This window comes from Candoia aspera, chromosome 4 (assembly GCF_035149785.1).
Source record: "Candoia aspera isolate rCanAsp1 chromosome 4, rCanAsp1.hap2, whole genome shotgun sequence".
NCBI lineage: Eukaryota > Metazoa > Chordata > Lepidosauria > Squamata > Boidae > Candoia > Candoia aspera.
Window position 1 is genome coordinate 3537463 of NC_086156.1, and position 17328 is coordinate 3554790.

General features: G+C 46.4%; 1 protein-coding gene across 1 annotated transcript; it reads left to right on the forward strand.

Annotated features, from left to right (window-relative positions):
• Positions 1-3570: 3570 nt before the first annotated feature.
• IBA57 (iron-sulfur cluster assembly factor IBA57) lies at positions 3571-8144 on the forward strand. Its single transcript, XM_063303288.1, has 3 exons — positions 3571-3914; positions 5856-6193; positions 7415-8144. The coding sequence occupies exons 1-3, from the start codon at positions 3643-3645 to the stop codon at positions 7807-7809; spliced, it is 1005 nt and encodes a 334-aa protein (XP_063159358.1). The 5' UTR covers positions 3571-3642; the 3' UTR covers positions 7810-8144.
• Positions 8145-17328: the final 9184 nt, after the last annotated feature.

Consider the following 17328-nt stretch of genomic DNA (forward strand, 5'->3'; position numbering starts at 1 on the left):
GCACTGAACACGTTAGGTACAATGAGAATAAGCATCTGGTCTGTTGGTGCAAAAGATAAGCTGAAATGGTGTCCAATATTTACCCCACGGAAGAGTAAGAAGGTTCAGACAAGGTCAAATAAGGAATGTAATGTAATGAAGAAGAATCTATAAATGTTTACAAGCAATATGGTGGACAGAAACAGGTGTCTTTTTCCCTCACTCAGCCCAAAATGAAGATTTGGTCATGGAGAATTTAACTGTCTGCCTAAAAATATTATGGAAATTGCGTTTCTGATTTCAGGTTTGACAAACAAAAGCATCTGCTGGGAGACCCCATTTTCAAAAAATAATTTAGCTTTGCCTAGATTTGTCCTGCACGAAAACAATAACTGGGGATTATTAGCAGGCGTGCATTTGTGAACTAAGAACAGAACCGTTCAAAATGTGCAGTTCACACGACCACGTTGGGATGGGCTGAAGCCACAATGCTGCAACTCAGTTTGCCTGCCTTAGCATTTGGATGGGAGACCACTAGGAAATCTCAAGATTTGTTGAGGCAAACATGGTGATGGTATTAATCCAACCTATAGTGGTGGCATTGCTGTATTGGCGTGTAAGTTTCCCACTTTCCTTTTCAAGTGTCATCATAGTTAGTCTTGAAGAAGAAGATCTGAGGCCAAGCTGGTAGAACAAGTGAACAATCCATTTCAAAAATAGAGAGGACTTAGGGAAAAAACAGGATCCTTTTCTTTAGAGAAGTGTATAGAAATCAGCATTCTGTCTTTTTAGACTGGATTGATGGGGGGGGGAAAAATCTCTGATATTTGGCCGTATCTAGATCAATAGGCACCAAATGATTCCGTTCCTACATTCAGGTGTCCTGAATCTTTAGGGCACAGGAAGATGTCAGGATTTTACGGAGCAGACCAGCAACACCAGATGTGGGAACACATCCTACATCAGAATGCAGAACCAACCAGTTTTCGTGCAGGTTTTTATATACCGTATATACCTGCGGAATTTTCAAAGTGAATACCAAAAGATTAATGTATAATGCCAAAAAAGGAAAAGAAAGAAAGGCGGCAAGTATCTCTGTCTTTTTACCAATAACTGTTCCCAAGTCAGCATTTCCACCCCCAAAACACTAAAGATTTTAGTCCTTGTGAGACAGTTCTGAGATCAAGTTGCTCTCAGCCTTTGGCTGGGAAATGGCACCAGAGAAGATGGCACACCTTTTCCCTTTCGAAAACCAAACCAAAACTAAGACATTCTGCCGTTCACGTTCCATTCCACTGGTAATACTTGAAATCAACTAAGTAGCCATAACAGATCTATGCTGTTAACCAAGTTCCTACTTTTTTCTTTTGCCTCTTTGTTGTACATCTTACTGATTTGCAGTTTGTGCAAGAAACATTTTGGCTGTGTTCACGTGACACGTTTAGCCAGCCCAGTTAGAGAGAGCAGCTGTGCTCACACCTGCTTACCTTTGCCGATATTAGCTATTAGGTGTGCAAATTCACCCGGTTAGATGGTAAATTCCGCGGATTGCACGAACTGAGAAAATGGATTAATTCAGTAGCTAGTTAAGCCTTTGGTGTGAACGCAGCCAGAAAGTATGCGTTGGCCCTTGTCTCCTCCTCCGTTTCATTGTAAATACTATTCACAAGTTCTACTTGTAATACTTACTTACGAGCAACGAAAACTTTTGGATGTTCAGTGTTCAGTACTAATAAAATGGAACAAACTGTTCGTTTTGTTTCATTGAATGGAATGAGTGGTGCATTTTCCCAACTGTTCTATACATGGGGTCCCATGAGAAGTTCCCAGACTTTCTTGGTTCACTGCGCCCTTGTCTCTCAGTAATTTTTTTCACAGTGCCCCTAGGCCAAAAGAAATAGCTAGCACTTCCACTGAAAAAAGATAATAGACATAAATTGAAAGAAAAAACAAAATGTTCATTTCTTTCTTCAATAACCACAACTGCTTACTAGTAGGATGCGTGCACCAGTTGGGCACTGTGCAGCTTCTCAAATCTTGGAAACAGATTGGACATTGCCTCTCACTTCCACATTGAGGTTTGGACGGTACTTGCATTTTATCACAGCTGCCGAAAAGCGAGCTGTGCCAAGATAAAGGTGTTGCAAACGTTTAAAATATCCCATGGTGTCGCGGTGAGTTTGCTGGGGTGGTGCAACGCAGAGTTGGGGAGTCGTGGGAATAAGGGTGAAAAAGAGAGAAAGAAAAGTTCCCTTGAGCGCAGCCAGTTTGCTATTACTAGAGCTTTACCTCTTGATCAGGGATTCCAGGAATTTTTAACTAAGAGGTTCTGCAGCCTGAACAAGCTGGGAAAACCCTGATTTAGGACTGACTGTGATGACTGACCAGCGTTGATCCAGGGATTGGAAATAAGCTTTAAAATAGAAGACAAGCCCCCTGTTCTTAGTAAAAGGTAAAGGTTTCCCTTGACATTAAGTCCAGTCGTGTCCAACTCTAGGGGGCGGTGCTCATCTCCGTCTCAAAGCCGAAGAGCCGGCGTTTGTCCAAAGACACTTCCTCTGTGGTCATGTGGCCGGCATGACTAAATGGAACGCCGTTACCTGCCCACCAAAGCAGTACCTATTAGTCTACTCACATTGGCACATTTTCGAACTGCTAGGTTGGCAGGAGCTGGGACTAGCAACGGGAACTCACTCCGTCACGCGGATTCAAACCACCGACCTTCTGATTGGCAGGCTCAGCAGCTCAGCGGTTTAACCCGCAGCACCACCACATCCCCTGTTCTTAGGCATCACTTAATGCTAGAATCCAGTAACATGTGAAAGACCACAGGATTCTCCAACCCTAGATTTTGAAATAAATTATTTTTTGCATCAGAAAAGCGGGTTTTTTTTTCTTAGAGGTGGGCTTAGGACCTGCTTACCTACTGCAGCGTTTCTCAATCTCAGCATCTTTAAAGAGTGTGGTCTTCAACATGCTGGCTGGGGGATTCTGTGAGTTGAAGTCCACACCCCTTAAAGGTGCTGAGATTGAGAAAAAGTGGCCTACAGGATCATCTTTCTCTTTGGCTTGGCTTTTTGAATAAGGGCAGATCCAAATCGGCCTTCTCCTAAAGTAACGGTAGTTTAATTTGGTTTAAGTGGTATAGTGTTCAGGGGGCTGGGAACATGGCTAGGCATGCAAGAATCTCACCCTTAATTTTTGTTGGAAAAATAATATTGCAAGCCCCCCCCCCCCATTAGCTGGGTTTGAATTTGTCTCCTGATAGAGGTTCCGTATGCACGGAAATAATGCCGCGCCCGTGGCTTGCTCACTTGGCTGCCCAGTCCCCACGCCGCCTGAAGCTCCTGGAGGAAAGGCGGTATATAATGAAAGGAGGACCGAAGTCGTTGCCCCATTGAGAAAACGAGAGCACGTGGCCTGCAGCCGCTGGAAGGAACAGGCTGGCGCCTCGGCCAATGAGGAGCCAGCTGAGGAGCTTGGCCCCGCCCCTTCGCAGCAGCGAAGCTCTGGCCCAGGGGAGGGCCGAGAGAGCGCGCCGAGGCCGTCTCTGCGCCTGCGCATTTGGCCAAGCTTCCTGATGCCCTCTCCACCCTCGGCCACACACAAGATGGCGGCGCGGAGGTCCTTCCCGGTCCCTTTGGCGCTCTTCACCAGGCCGCCATGCTGGTGAGGGCGAGCGCGGCGCTGCGGCGGGGCCTCCCGCGGAGCTTGCACTTCGGCGGCGGCGGCAAAGGAGCGCTCGCCGCTTGCTTCCCGTTGAGCCACCGGGCGCTCCTTCGCCTCCAAGGCCCGGAGGCCCTCCCTTTCCTCCAAGGCCTGCTGACCAATGACGTGACGCGCTTAGCGGAGGTGGGCGGAGCCGCGCCGCGCGCGCTTTACGCGCACGCCCTCAGCGTCCAGGGGAGGTGTCTCTATGACGTCATCGCGTACAGGTGCGTCTGGCGGGAAAGGCGAACGGCGGCAGGACTACAACGCTCATCCTCCCAGACTTCGTGGCAGAGGAAGATGGGAATTGTAGTGCCTGCTTCTGCGGGCCAGCCGGGCTTGTTTCTGAACTCGGGCAAGACCGATGCCGATGAAAAGGAACAGGAAGATACCAATTTACGCAAATCCTGGGAAAGCAGATTCAGGATGCGTCTGTTATGTTCCATATATCCCAGGGCTATGGAACTTAATTTGTGAAGGGCCTGCCTTTGGCTTAGGGGAAAAGGAGCTGGCTCCCTTAGGGGGGCACCCATAAGCCAGCAGCAGCACCCCGAGGTGCTTCCACGTCCCCTTGGATCGCTGGCGCTGAAACCAAAGCGGCCAGGTGCAAACGCTCGCCTGGGTTTAAGGGGCTGATGGAAGGTACATTTCAGCCGGCACATGGCTCTCCAGTGAATGGGCCTTTCGTCTCACGGCTTCTCGGTTCCCTTCCTTCATCTGGAACGGATTATGTGCCATCAAGTTGTTTCCGACTCCGAGTGGCCACATGCAGGCAGTCCTTGACTTAGGATGATTTGTTCAGCGGCGGTTCGAAGTTACGACGGTGCTGAACGCATGGTGGTTATGACGGGTCCTCTGAGTTCTGGCCATCCCAGCACCCCCACGGTCACGTGATTGTGCTCTGGGCACTTGGCAATCGTGGGATTGCCATTTCGCGACCTTCCCTGCCAGCTACCCCAGAAAGTCAATGGGGAAGTGGCAGGGAAGTTTGCAAGTCTTCTCCGCCAGCAGGCCGTTCCCCACCCCCTCTGGACTTGTGCCATGCTGGCCACTTGCACACCCTTGTGCACCCTCCCCAACCCTCCCCTGCACCCTTGTGCGCCCCCTTGCACCTCCCCCATCCAGCAGCAGCCACCTGTGGCTTGCCTCAGCTCCCCAAACCAAGTTCAGAAAGTCAAGTTTGATTTGTCCATCAGGAATCAGGGATAATCCCTCTGCATGTAGCAGACAAGCTGTGATTGTGATGGGATGCATAATCAAGGAGAGGAGTGCAAAGATAGAAGATGTTCGCTTGTAAAACAGTATGTAATGTTCAAAAACGAGGATATGCATGAAAAACTTAAATAGTGTATCATGAATATAGGCAGTTTTCCAAATAAAATGAAAATGCCTCAGAGAATTCATATTGCTATGGATGGGTTGGGTGCAGATTCCAAAGTCTATGAAATATGCCCAAGTTGAATCCAGAACAAACTCACAAGAATTTGAGAATAACTTTTGACGAAAATTCTTAGCAGAGTGGAAGAAAACAATGCTGTGTATGATATAGTCTCAGTGATGTGATTAAAACGTTTGGAAAGGAACATTCCAAGATCTTCAACAGGTAGTCCTCGTTTAGCAACTGCCCCATTTAGCAACCATTCGCCAAGACAACAGTGATAAAAAAGTAACTTTGTGACCAGTCCTCACATTTACAACCTTCTCAGGTCTGTAAAGCAAAAGAAAGCTGAAGTCAGATTGTAAGTACAGTCGCTGTTTTACTGAGCAACTGCTTCACTTAACAACCGAGTTGCTGGTCCCAATTGGGGTTGCTAAATGAGGACTACCTGTATCCTGGTGAAGCTCAATGAAAATCTGGTTCAACAGTATCAGTTTCAAATAATGGCTCAGTCATGCATTAAATAGTAAATATATTGAACTATAGCATGGTTCAAACATGCGCCCGGCCAGTTCATTACTGATGTAATACTTTTGGACATTAATGATTTTCAGGGGGCAAAAAAACATTGTTGCTTTTTATAATGTAATTTGGCATATCTCGTTGGAGGAAATAGCCTAGGATGCTCGCATTATATCTGTACCGGGGAGAGGAACTTACCGGGAGGAAATAGAACTAAACTTCCAGATGAAGGCCGTCATATTATCTCCTAATTTTGGTGTGTTTTCAGGGTTCGTGAAAACAAACAAGAAGAGTCCCACATCCTGCTGGAATGTGATGCCACTCTCCTGGACAACTTTCAGAAACATCTGAAGCTCTATAAGATCCGCAGGAAATTAAACATCACTCCCTGCGTTGACCTCTGTTTGTGGGCTGTTGTCCCAAAGGAACCATCGGAGGACGTGCCTGAGCAAGATGCTGGCAGAGCGGTGGTCCTGACCCCAGATCCCAGAGTGAACCTCATGGGCTGGAGGCTGATCACCAGCAAAGACACAAACCCTCTGGAGATCGTCCCTGGAAGCCAGATTGGAGATCCAAAGGATTACCACCGGCACAGGTACCGACAAGGTAAAAGTGCCCTCCCCATTGCCATAGGAAGCCAGACAAAATGGTAAAAAGCAGGTGCTGAAAAGTATAGCGATATTGTAAGGCAATAATCTCGACGGTGTGTGCCCTCAAGTGTCTTTGGGGCTAGATCAGTGTTACGAGTGCACAGATTTAATTCATTTCTTCATCTACCCCAGATGGAAAAAACAGAGTTGGGGCAAAATTGAGAGTTTGGTCAATGAGGAGAAGAGGGGTTCAATCAGTTGCATTTGAACTGGGGCTAATAAAAGGGAATGCCACTGATTAACCTGTCCTTCAAAACATGTATCTGTCACCTTTCCAATTTCCTCCTATTCCTTGTATGTATTTTTATAAGGTTGCATCTTACTCTGCCCTGCTAGATGGCCACCTCAAGTTGACCTTGGCTTATCTGACCTAGTTAGGTATGGATGGGAGAAATACCAGCCTTTCTCAACCTTTTGACCCCGGAGGAACCCTTGAAATTTTTTCCAGGCCTGGGGGACCCCCTGCACATTCAGGCTCAAAGATAGGCCAGAAGTTATAAAATTGCTATATTTGTTTCATGGGTAGACCTGTCTATATGCACTAACAATGTTCTTAAACTAAAAATAAAGAATGAAACTTACCCCTTTAATGTGAAATTGCCCGAATTTGAAATATTTTTAAAAATAAATTGTGGTTGCCCAGGGAATCCCTAGTGACCTCTTGCAGAGCCCGAGGATTCCACGGAACCCTGGTTGAGAAACCTTGTGTTAGACTGAGAACCAGGGTGGGGTGGTGGTGGACAAGGAGTGGGGAGACCCAGGTTCCAATTCCCCTATGGCCACAGAGCCTCCATGGGGCACTTGGGGCCAGTCCCTCCCTCTCAGTCCTCTAGATTGAAAAGTTTTTCCTTTTTTGGGGTTGTTTCCCTTTTCAATTTTTAAAAAATAATATTTCACTTTGACCTTTGCTGTAGCGTAAAGTTTATTTTTCTAGGCACAGTATATGTATTTCCTTCCCTTTCCCTTTCCCTTTCCCTTCCCTTCGTTTTGTTTTTCTTGTCGCTTGTTTTCCCTAATTAATAAAAAATAAAATCTCCCAAGGTCATTCCCACAGACCATGACATCAGGGCAAAAGCTGCTCCCTTCCAACGATGCCTACCACCTCGCTACAGAATTGGCTGCCCTGCTGAGCCAAATGGTCCTAAAGTTCAACCCAGCTGTTTCCATTTTCTTCCAGGTATACCTGAAGGTGTGAAAGATCTACCTCCAGGAACAGCTCTGCCCTTGGAGTCCAACCTGGTTTATCTGAACGGCATAAGTTTCACCAAAGGCTGTTATGTCGGCCAGGAGTTGACCGCGAGGACTCATCATATGGGCGTCATCCGGAAACGCCTTCTACCCATACAACTTTCACCGCCGGTGCCTTTTGAGAGTCTGGCCGAAGGCACCGAAATTGTGACCGGGTTGGGAAAGTCGGCAGGGAGATTTCGGGCAGGGGAAGGCGAGTTTGGAATAGCGTTGCTGCGATTGGCTACAGCGAACGAGCCGCTGCGGCTTAGGCAGGCCAGCGATTCACAAGTGACTGTCACCGCTTCTATTCCCAAGTGGTGGCCCCCACCTGCCCATAAATAGCAGCGTCTTCTGCTGGAAGTGATTTGCCTCGTTTATGCCTGGCGGGCTTGAAGTTTATTGTCTTCAGAAATTGTCTTTTCGCCATTCTATCTCGTGCAAAATTAGCAGCTTTCAAAGGAGGAATGTTTTTGGGGGGTGCCTACTCGTACAGCGATGGAAGACTGTGAAAGCTTAGCTCCCTGTTATTTTTTTCTCTGACAGTGATATTTTTCTAGATTTGTCAGATTCTTCATCTCTCCCTCTCCTTCCTTCCTTCCAGAAGGACACAGTCCAACAGGCAAGGAAAGAACTGGACTCCTGTTCAGCTTTGCCCAAGTTGGCCAACCCTTGATTCATTACCTTAAGTCTGTATATTGATACTGGTTTCCAGTTATGACTGTCAAAAGGGTTCTTCCTCTGAAATTCCTTGCCACCTTTGATCGGTGTTTCTCAACCTTGGCGACTTGAAGAGGTGTGGACATCAACTCCCAGAATTCCCCAGCCAGCCATGCTGGCTGGGGAATTCTGGGAGTTGAAGTCCACACCTCTTCAAGTCGCCAAGGTTGAGAAACACTAATAGATGCTTCACTTCCATAGCAACCTCAGCTATTTCTTGTCAAAGACAAAAAGGAAATGATCGCTCAGCTATTTCAATTTTTCCCCCCCTCTGGCAAAAGCAGGGCAGAAAAAGCAGCTGGTGGGAAGAAATAGCTATATTGGATGATTAAGTGGTACATAATATTAATCAGAGTCCAAAAGAATAGAGTGTATAGTCGTTTCTGAGTGGTAATAATTCTTCTTTGATCACTAGTTTTGCAGAATGGCACAATAGCTTTTTGGGGCTGTGATAAACTACTTATCATGACTTGAACATTTTACAAAGTTGTTCACAGTGAGAAGGGGGATTAAGAGTAACTCCTTCGTCACCTAAAACACTGCTTTGTTTCTTTTGCAAATTATTCTATCAACCATTGTGCATGGAAATCTTTCGGCTGCAATTTATTTCTGGTTTTTGTTTTTCCTTCCCCCAAAGCTGCTCTGGCCAGAAAGTAGAAAAGTTGGCAGAGTGGTCAAGCAGGACAAAAAATCCCACTGAAAAATTCTGAATGTACTTTTCAGGCTTTTGCACTAATTGTAGCTTATTTAGATTTAAACTCACCTTTCCCAATGAGTGATGCACTCAGCAGATGCTGCAAGAAAACACTTTTGTGTTAAAATCTTCATGATGTCTCAGTTGTTCTCATGAAAAATTGAGTTCCTGGAGTTGTGATACTCATTGTCCCTTGTTTTCCCATCTGACTGAGGGATGAGGCTCATCCCAGGAATGAACTGGGCACACTATTCTGAGTTGGGTGACTTATACATCGAACAAATAAATAAATCCCAGATGTTGACACCGCTTTCTAAGCTGCTCAGTGCTTCGGGAAGTATTTCACTCAGGATTTAAGGTAAAACATGCAGTGGGCCCAGATTTAAGATAATGAAACCGGTTTTGATAAGAGAAATATGGGTGGCTGTTTAAAAGGGACACAGCTAATGTCAGCCTTGATAGAAATGATCAGTCCAAAAAATTTTCCTTTGAGACCAGTTGTGAAATCTGTAAGTATCTGTGAAAAATAGCATTAGGATTGGGGTGTGGCTGTAAAAGAAGTTAAAACTAAACCTCATTAAATGCTGTCTGTCTGTCAATAAACACAATTTCAGCTTTGTGATTTAACTTTATGGGTTAACCCAGTATTTCTCAACCTTTTTTTGCCCATGACCCCTTCCCACCTTTTCTTCTCCTGTGGCCTCCCATCTAGGTCCCATTACCCGGTAACAGACATGGGACACTAACTGGTGCATTTTCTGGTGTCAACAAGTATAATTACAGTGACCACACGTCCTTTATTATAAAGGACAGTCCTTTATTTCAGAAAGCTGTCCTTTCAATTTATTTAATTCTTTATTTTCTTGTTTTGCTCTTGAATTTTTCTTTGTAAAGCAAAGTTATAAACATAAACATTTTTTTTTTAATCCTTACAAACCTCTTTCAGATTTGTCCCTGTTTCAGGTTGGTCCTTTATTTTTTCCAAGAAAATATGGTCACTGTAAGTTTATTATGCTTTGCTTTTCTGTGGCCCCCTCGGCACATGCTGTGGCCCCATTACGTGTTTTTCACCTGTGGCCCCTGTGAAATATCCTAGGGCCCCTAGGGGGGCATATGGGCCCCCCTTGAGAACTGTTGGGTGAACCTACAACTGAGAGGGATTTTTAACAATGATTGTACTTCCTACATTTCCACTAACACACTCAAGGTCATTTACATGCTATTCCTTTTTGGGGTAAACAATGTTCGGAAGGGTGCAGAAAAGAAGTAATAATCCAGAGGGAATAAGGGTACCATATTAAGCCATATTAGCTCTTTTCTCTGTTCCCCTTTCTCTGCTAAAATTTGGACGAGAGAGAGACCCGGCTGAAGATCAGCATGCCCTCATATATAAAAATTTGTAGAAAGAGAGCTGTGTTAGTCTATGGCAGCGAATAATCTGCAGCTCACAAAAGCTGCCTTTTAATAAAACCGGTTAGTCGGAAAAGGGGCTACCAGACTCCTCCTGATCATACGTAAGAGAGTATGTACCTCCTTGATGAGTTTTGGGAAAGAAGTAAAAAAGTGGTTTTGGGAGAGAGGGTGATTTGGTCAACGCCGATGGTGCTCCAGATGTTTGGGGATTGCACCCAAGGCGCCTATTACTAAGATATTGATATATGGTACCAATCGAAGCAAATATTTGTAGCTCAGGGTTGAACTGTGGAGTCCTCGGTGCTCTCTGAGCCTGGTTGTTTTCTTGCAGACGTTTCGTTGCCAGGCTAGGCAGCATCTTCGCTGCGAACTGGGAGTGGGCCTCGCTCTCGGTTTATAGACCGTGGCTTGCCCTGCTTGTGTGGGGGCAGGGCAAGCCACGGTCTATAAACCGAGAGCGAGGCCCACTCCTTCGAGAGCGAGGCCCACTCCCTCTTCGCACTGAAGATGCTGCCTAGCCTGGCAACGAAACGTCGGCAAGGAAACAACAAGGCTCAGAGAGCACCAAGGACTCCATGTATTGATATATCTTTGCTTTCTTTTGCCACAGTTGTTCCGCTTCTGTGTGCAGGTCTTTGCATCTTGTGATTTTTCTGCAGTCCTTTCTCTTCCGCTGTCTCCGCGTGTTGCGATGTCCACTCTCCAGACCTTTTTGTCTTTCTTATCGACAACGGTTAAGTCTGGGGTGTTGTGGGGCAGGTGCTTGTCTGTCTGAATGCTAAAGTCCCAGAGCTCTTTGGCTTCTTCCCGTTCTACTGCTTTGTCCGTTTTGTGGTCCCACCGGTTCTTGCTTGCAGACAAGGGGCATTTCCTGCAGGTACCCCAATGCACCGTTGTGGCTACTTTGTCACGCAGTTGTCTGTAGTCAGTCAGCTGCTGCTGCTGTTTTTGTTATTTTATCCTGCCTTTATATTTGGTCAACGCAAGGCGGTTTTGCAACGCCACGGTTGCCTGGGGCACCCTTACGGCGTACCGGAGTCTCAGGCTCAGCCCCGCAGCCCTCCTGGCTCAGTTCCCCGCCAGCTGAGGGTGGCACGAAGGGGAAGACCTTCTCCTTTGAAACGGTGAGAAAAGAGTCCCCCCACCCAAGAAAACACTGCAGGACGCCCGAAGCAGCTTCACACAACCCCCCCGACACAGTAAGTGGCGCTGCACGTGTGCAACTGCGGAGGGGGAGAGAGGTTGCTGCCAGGGTTGCTCTTCCTTGCGCGGGGGAACCCAGAAGTACTTGAATATTAACATTAACCACAATAATAATCCCCCGAAGCGGGACGCGGGGCCCCTCCGCCCGCCTTTTCCACCCGGCCACCCACCCTCCGCACTACAACTCCCGCCTTCCCCAGCCGCCCCGCCCACCCCCCCACCCCCCCCCCTCCCAGAGCCGCTCAGGGCGTGCGCTCTCCGCCTCTTCCCCGGCGCGCGCGGAGGGCGGGACTCCCGCGGCTGCCGCCGCCAATGAGAGGCGCCGGGCGGCCCGTCCATCAAAGCGGCTCCGGCGGCGATGGTGGCGGGCGGAGCCCGCGCTTTGGCGGTCGCCTTCGGTGACGGGCGGGGGGGTCCGCGGCCGGAGGTGAGACTCGGGCGGGGGGGGACTGCCCCTCCCGTTATCCCCAGCCAGCCTGGCTGCTCCCTCCCGGTGGGACCGGCTGCAACCTCTGTCGCCCTCACCCCCTTGCAGTTTGTTGGACTGCAGGTCCCATTATCCGCAGCCAACCCGCCCAGCATTGCTCAGTCCGGGGTCCTGTAGGTGCGCGAATGGACTCCCCCTCTGCCGGCGGGGCCAGCTCCCACCCCCTTGATGCCCTCCCTTTTATTTGCTGGACTGCAGGTCCCATTATCCCCAGCCAGCACGCCCAGCATTGCTCTCCAGATGCGCTAATTAGCATCTCCTTTACCGGCAGGGCCAGCAGTGCAACCCCCCCTTGCCCTTCCTCGGCTGTGGTGGACTGCAGGTCCCATTATCCCCTGCTGTCATCCAAGGGTGTTGGACTGCAATTCCTGTCCCCCTTTATGAGCCCAGCCAATCGTCAGACTACAACTCCCATAGCTGGAGTCCTGTCTGACACATCCGGAGGGCAGCAATTTGGACCTGGGGGGGGCAGGGTTGCCACTTTCCAGTATTTTTTACAATTCCCCGAATACTCTACGGCCCTGGGATTTCCTGGTGGTCTCCCATCCTGCCTGGCTTCAAGGCCAAACAAGGTTGGCCAGGTGTTGCCGCGTACTGATACACAGCAAACTTTAAAGTCATGCCTCTGTAAATAGTTAACACGAGTAACATTTTGTTATAAATAAAAAAATCAGATTTACATTCCATGCACGCAAAGCCCGACATTTGCACACTTCTGCGTTAGACCGGCGAATGCTCTGGAGAGTTCCCCATTCAGCTTTGGGTGTTTTCAGAGGAAGTTTTCCTTTTGCATTTGTTCATGAAAATGCGGGTGGGATTTTACGGGGGCTCCAAAAATGGGCTCTTCTATTTGCAGATGTCCTGTGTTATTTTGCTACTTTAAAAAAAAAAAATCCACAGAAGGTGCTTAAACCAACCTGTCTCCCAGCTAGTTTAAATAAACGGTTTAGCAGCAGGTAGCATTCCCTACCATTGTCCAAACATGAGACTTCTTGGTGCAGAGTTTGTTATTTGACATAGTGAAAAAAAATAGCCTATTATTATTATTATAATCTTTATTTAGGAGTTATTTTGGAGTTCATCGAAAATCGTCAGGCTAAGTAAGTAGCCCTGAAAAGGGAAAGAAGAGAGGTCCAGGCAGGATTGTCACGCTGGCTGGAGCTGTGATTGTATTTTCAGAACATATTAACATTTACTGAGTAATCTTACCTGTGCTTTGACTGCTATAATTGGCTGTCCGTGCGGCTGCCCTTGAAGACGATTCAGAAGCAAAATGCAACTGGGTGCCCGCTGATGGGTTACAGCAAAATAACACCTTTGTAGTGGGCGCTGTGTTGGTTGCCAGATTCCTTCTGAATCCCATCCAAGGTGCTGCCCTAATGGCCCACGGTCCCTGTTATCTGTCTGATTGTCTCTTCCGTGTGGCCTCTGCCTGATCTGCACCTGTGAGACTAGCAGGCATGCTGAAGATCCCCCACCTGCATGCAAAGAAGGATGATCAGGAGTTCATCACTGGGCCTTGTCTGCCCTTCTCTCTCAATTTTTCAAAATCTGGTTAAGACCTTTTTCTTCTGCTGAGCCCTTAAGGAGCAGGGAATGATATCTGGGGCTGCAGTTCCTTTAGTTGATCATAGTGTTTTGATTTACTGCCTGCTGTGTATTATTTTTATTGTGGTGGATTGGATTTTTGTGATGTGAGCTACCCAGAGTCCTTTGATTGAGGTAGCATTGACGTTTTTGTAAGTTACTTTAAAAAAGTGCCTGAATCTCCAGTAAGTTTTCTGTTGCTTTTCAATTGCTGAAAGGCTGTGTTCACACTCAGGGTTCTTCCTTGGTCAAAGCCTGAATTTATGGCATGATCTGAACCCAAACTGTCTTTGTCCTCCTGGAACCCCAAACGTATAACGTCTGCAAAGGGGTTAAATGTCAGTGAAGGGCAGCTGTGTCATCTCTGCTTTAAGCAGCTACTTTCAAGGGTTACAGAAGGTGCTATTGAGCATCTTGGAATCCAAAGCTGGGTCCTGTTGTACATGTACGGAAGCAGGCTGAATAAGCTTTTTACCAGCAGGCAAATAGTTCTGTATTTTTCTGAAAGGCAACTTCTTAATTGATTCATAAATTCATAATGATAATAATAATAGGAGGGGGGAATGATAATGCTCCTTCATCTGGGAAGATTTGAGCAATCCTGGATTCACTTGAGTAGGTGATAGAGAAAGGTTGATATTGATAAATTGCTTCCTTAATCAGTTGGGGAAGTGTTCGTGAACATGTTCAACCCTAATATTGCTGCTGACTTTCCAAATCACCAAAATTGCTATACTGTGTTTTTTTTCCTTCCAGTTACGTAGAATGTCATCCACAAACTTGATGCCACTCAAAATAATTCCCCTCCTAATATTGAGGGGAAAAGTATAGGAGGGAAATACTTTATTTGCTGGCCGTTTTATCGTTCTAAAATACCTGCCCAGAGCATTTTTGCGCTGTAAATTTGATGGAATCCGTCTCCCTTGAAGGTTTATTATACCAAATAATTTCCTTTGTAGGCTTCCGTTAAGGAAAACGGGGAAATCGTCAAAAGGTACCAGCCCTGCAGCAAGGTGAAGGTTTTTCAGTCAAGCTGAGCCACTTTGTGTTTTGAAAATTACGTCTGTGCATAGACCAAGCCCTGTGTTCTCACATGTTTGTTTATCCTGGCGGGGGGGGGGGGGGACACACACCATACCTTGGCAACAGTTTCTGTGTCCGAGTTGTCATGTATAACAAACAGTGAGTTTGTGTCAGTGTCCCATAGCAGCAACATTGAGGGCAGTTGAACGGGGTTGTTAAGGAGCAGAATTATACCAGAGACTGTGCCCAGCTGGCATTAATCCCCAGGGGTGCAGAAAGGAAGCAGCTGCTGTATCTCCTATGCAGGTTGGTTCCGAGTTCAGGAAAGAAATTGAGACAGGTGTCCCCTCCCCAAAATTTGAATGCGGGGAGGAAGGGCGTAAAGAGAGAATTTTGAGGAGTTTCATCTAAAGCAGTTGCATTGTTTTAGAAGGCTAAAGGCTTTTTTAAACCTTGGTATCATTTTACGGTATCACCGAAGGGGTGTGTGTGTGTTTTAGCCCACTTAGATTTGAGATACTAAAATGCATGTAGATCTATTAATTGGAGATGATAAAGTGACAGTGGGCACTTTCTGAAAAACACTCAAAAGATTCCCAGCGGCCTGAATAGTTTGGAATTTGATTTTCCGTGTTACTGATTTATCCTTTTATTTCTTGAGCAAACAAAAGTGGATGCTTCCTCGACTTTGCATTCTGCGTAGCTCTTAGAGGTATATTTGGTATTCCAAAGGAGGATCCGGACCACTATTTAACTGCTTGTTTCCTTGTGCCAGTGAGCACATGCTGGTGTCAGGTATGCATAGGTGGGGGCTCAAAGAAAGCAGAAAGAAGCAGTGGATTATATTATACTACATTATATAACACATTATATAATATATACAATATATATTGTATATATTATATAATGTATTATAATAACACATTATATAATACAGTATATAACACATTATATAATATATGCAATATATAACACATTATATACTATATGCAATATATAACACATTATATAATATATTAGTGAATTACCCAGAGTTTTATCAGGAGCATCATGGATGTCTTCAGGCCTTTTCTTTTCCTACTCTGTCCTTGTGTAACCGGAGTGGTGAGTAAATCAGTAGCTTCTTGATCGCAGCTGCGGCATCTTTTGCACTGACTGAAAGAACTTTCTGCAGCTGAGATTTGCATACCCAGCTCATGTTATATTGTCTGCATGAGGAAGCGCAAATATATATATATGTATATGTATGGAAAATGATGTCGTCATGCAAGACACACGGTATAAAGGTAGCTGTTTGTCGATAGTGTCAGCTGGTATGTGCGTAAGATAGAAATCTACCTTTAAACTTGAAGCTGGCCGTGTAAGAAGTAGCGGAGGGCAAGGGAAATAGATAAAATACAGGCTTTTGGGGAACTGCAGGGAATGCAGAGTGAGCTTTTCTTGTTGCATTTCATCAGCAGCAAGGCTGAAATCAGACTTTTTTTTTTTGCATGACAGCTCTGTTGCAGCCAGCTAGCCTTGTGAGGGCTCTTTGCCTTCCAAGGACTGGACACACTGCAGCATAGCAAGTCTGTACACAGTGCTCTTTTGCAGCACGCACCTTCCCCAACAGCCGACTGTTGCTCTCCGCCCATCTAGGACTCACGAGGTGATGTTGCTGTGCAAATACGGTCGTGTGAAAAAGACAGCACGCCCTCCTTGAGTTCTGTGGTTTTACGTATCAGGACATAATAAAAATCATCTGCTCCGTAAAATTAGGCGCATACGACCTCAGATGAACAGCAGCACGTGGCACATTACCCCATGTCGTCATTCATTTTACTCCTCCCTCCGCCTCTTTTCCCCACAACAAGAACCCTGTGAGGTCACATATAGCTGCAGGTTTTTCCTTCTGTTAGGGAGCATTCCTTACCAACTTGGGGAAGAAGATTGGATCTGATAGTATAGGTTGTACCTGGTTTATCCTGTAACCTACAATATTAAATGCTGCTTTCTTATTTGGGTTTATTCCTGCATTCTGTGTGCCTCTTAATTGCTTGTTACTGTACCCAGTTATTTCTGTGGAATTGTTAGCTGTAAGGTTGAATTGGAATTCAACAGGTGGAGCCTGTGGTTAGGACTTCCAGCCTCTGTTTGCTTGAAGATGTGACTCATTTTGGAAACAGCAATTTGCGTGCTAACAGTGAAGATACGGTCAAACAGAATACCGTGCTGAGTTGCGCTAAACCGCAGGTGAGTTCATACCACTAAAATTCACTTGGCAGCGATGGCACCCCACAGCAAATTTGAGTGGCCGAGTGTCTTGATTTGGGTGGGAAACGGGAAGTATGAGAAAGAAGTTTTAAAACGTGGCCACTAAACCCTTTCTACAGGTAGTCCTCAACTTATGACCATCCATTTAATGACGGTCCAAAGTTACAATGGGTGCTTTACAGCATGTAAAGCACTTCTGAGCATCGTAAAATGTTGCACCCCGCCACGGTCTCATGATCGCATTTCAGGCACTTGGCAGCCGGCTTGCATTTATGACCGGTGGCAGCATCCCACGGTCACGTGATCACGTTTTGTGACATGTTTTGCCATTTTCTGGCAAAACCCGCCCATTGGGGAAGCTGGATCCACTTAACAACCTGTGATTTGCTTAACAACCATGGTGATTTGCTTAACGGCTGCTGTAAAAGTGGTCATAAAATCAGGTCCAGCCACGTAGCGACTCAACCGCAATGACTTACGATGG

What these genes read in the sequence shown, in the direction of transcription:
- IBA57 (XM_063303288.1), top strand. Translation starts at nt 3,643, where the DNA reads ATGCTGGTGAGGGCGAGCGCGGCGCTGCGGCGGGGCCTCCCGCGGAGC. An exon ending in TATGACGTCATCGCGTACAG is followed by an intron (nt 3,915 to 5,855) that starts GTGCGTCTGGCG and finishes GTGTGTTTTCAG; the next exon opens with GGTTCGTGAAAACAAACAAG. An exon ending in CCGGCACAGGTACCGACAAG is followed by an intron (nt 6,194 to 7,414) that starts GTAAAAGTGCCC and finishes ATTTTCTTCCAG; the next exon opens with GTATACCTGAAGGTGTGAAA.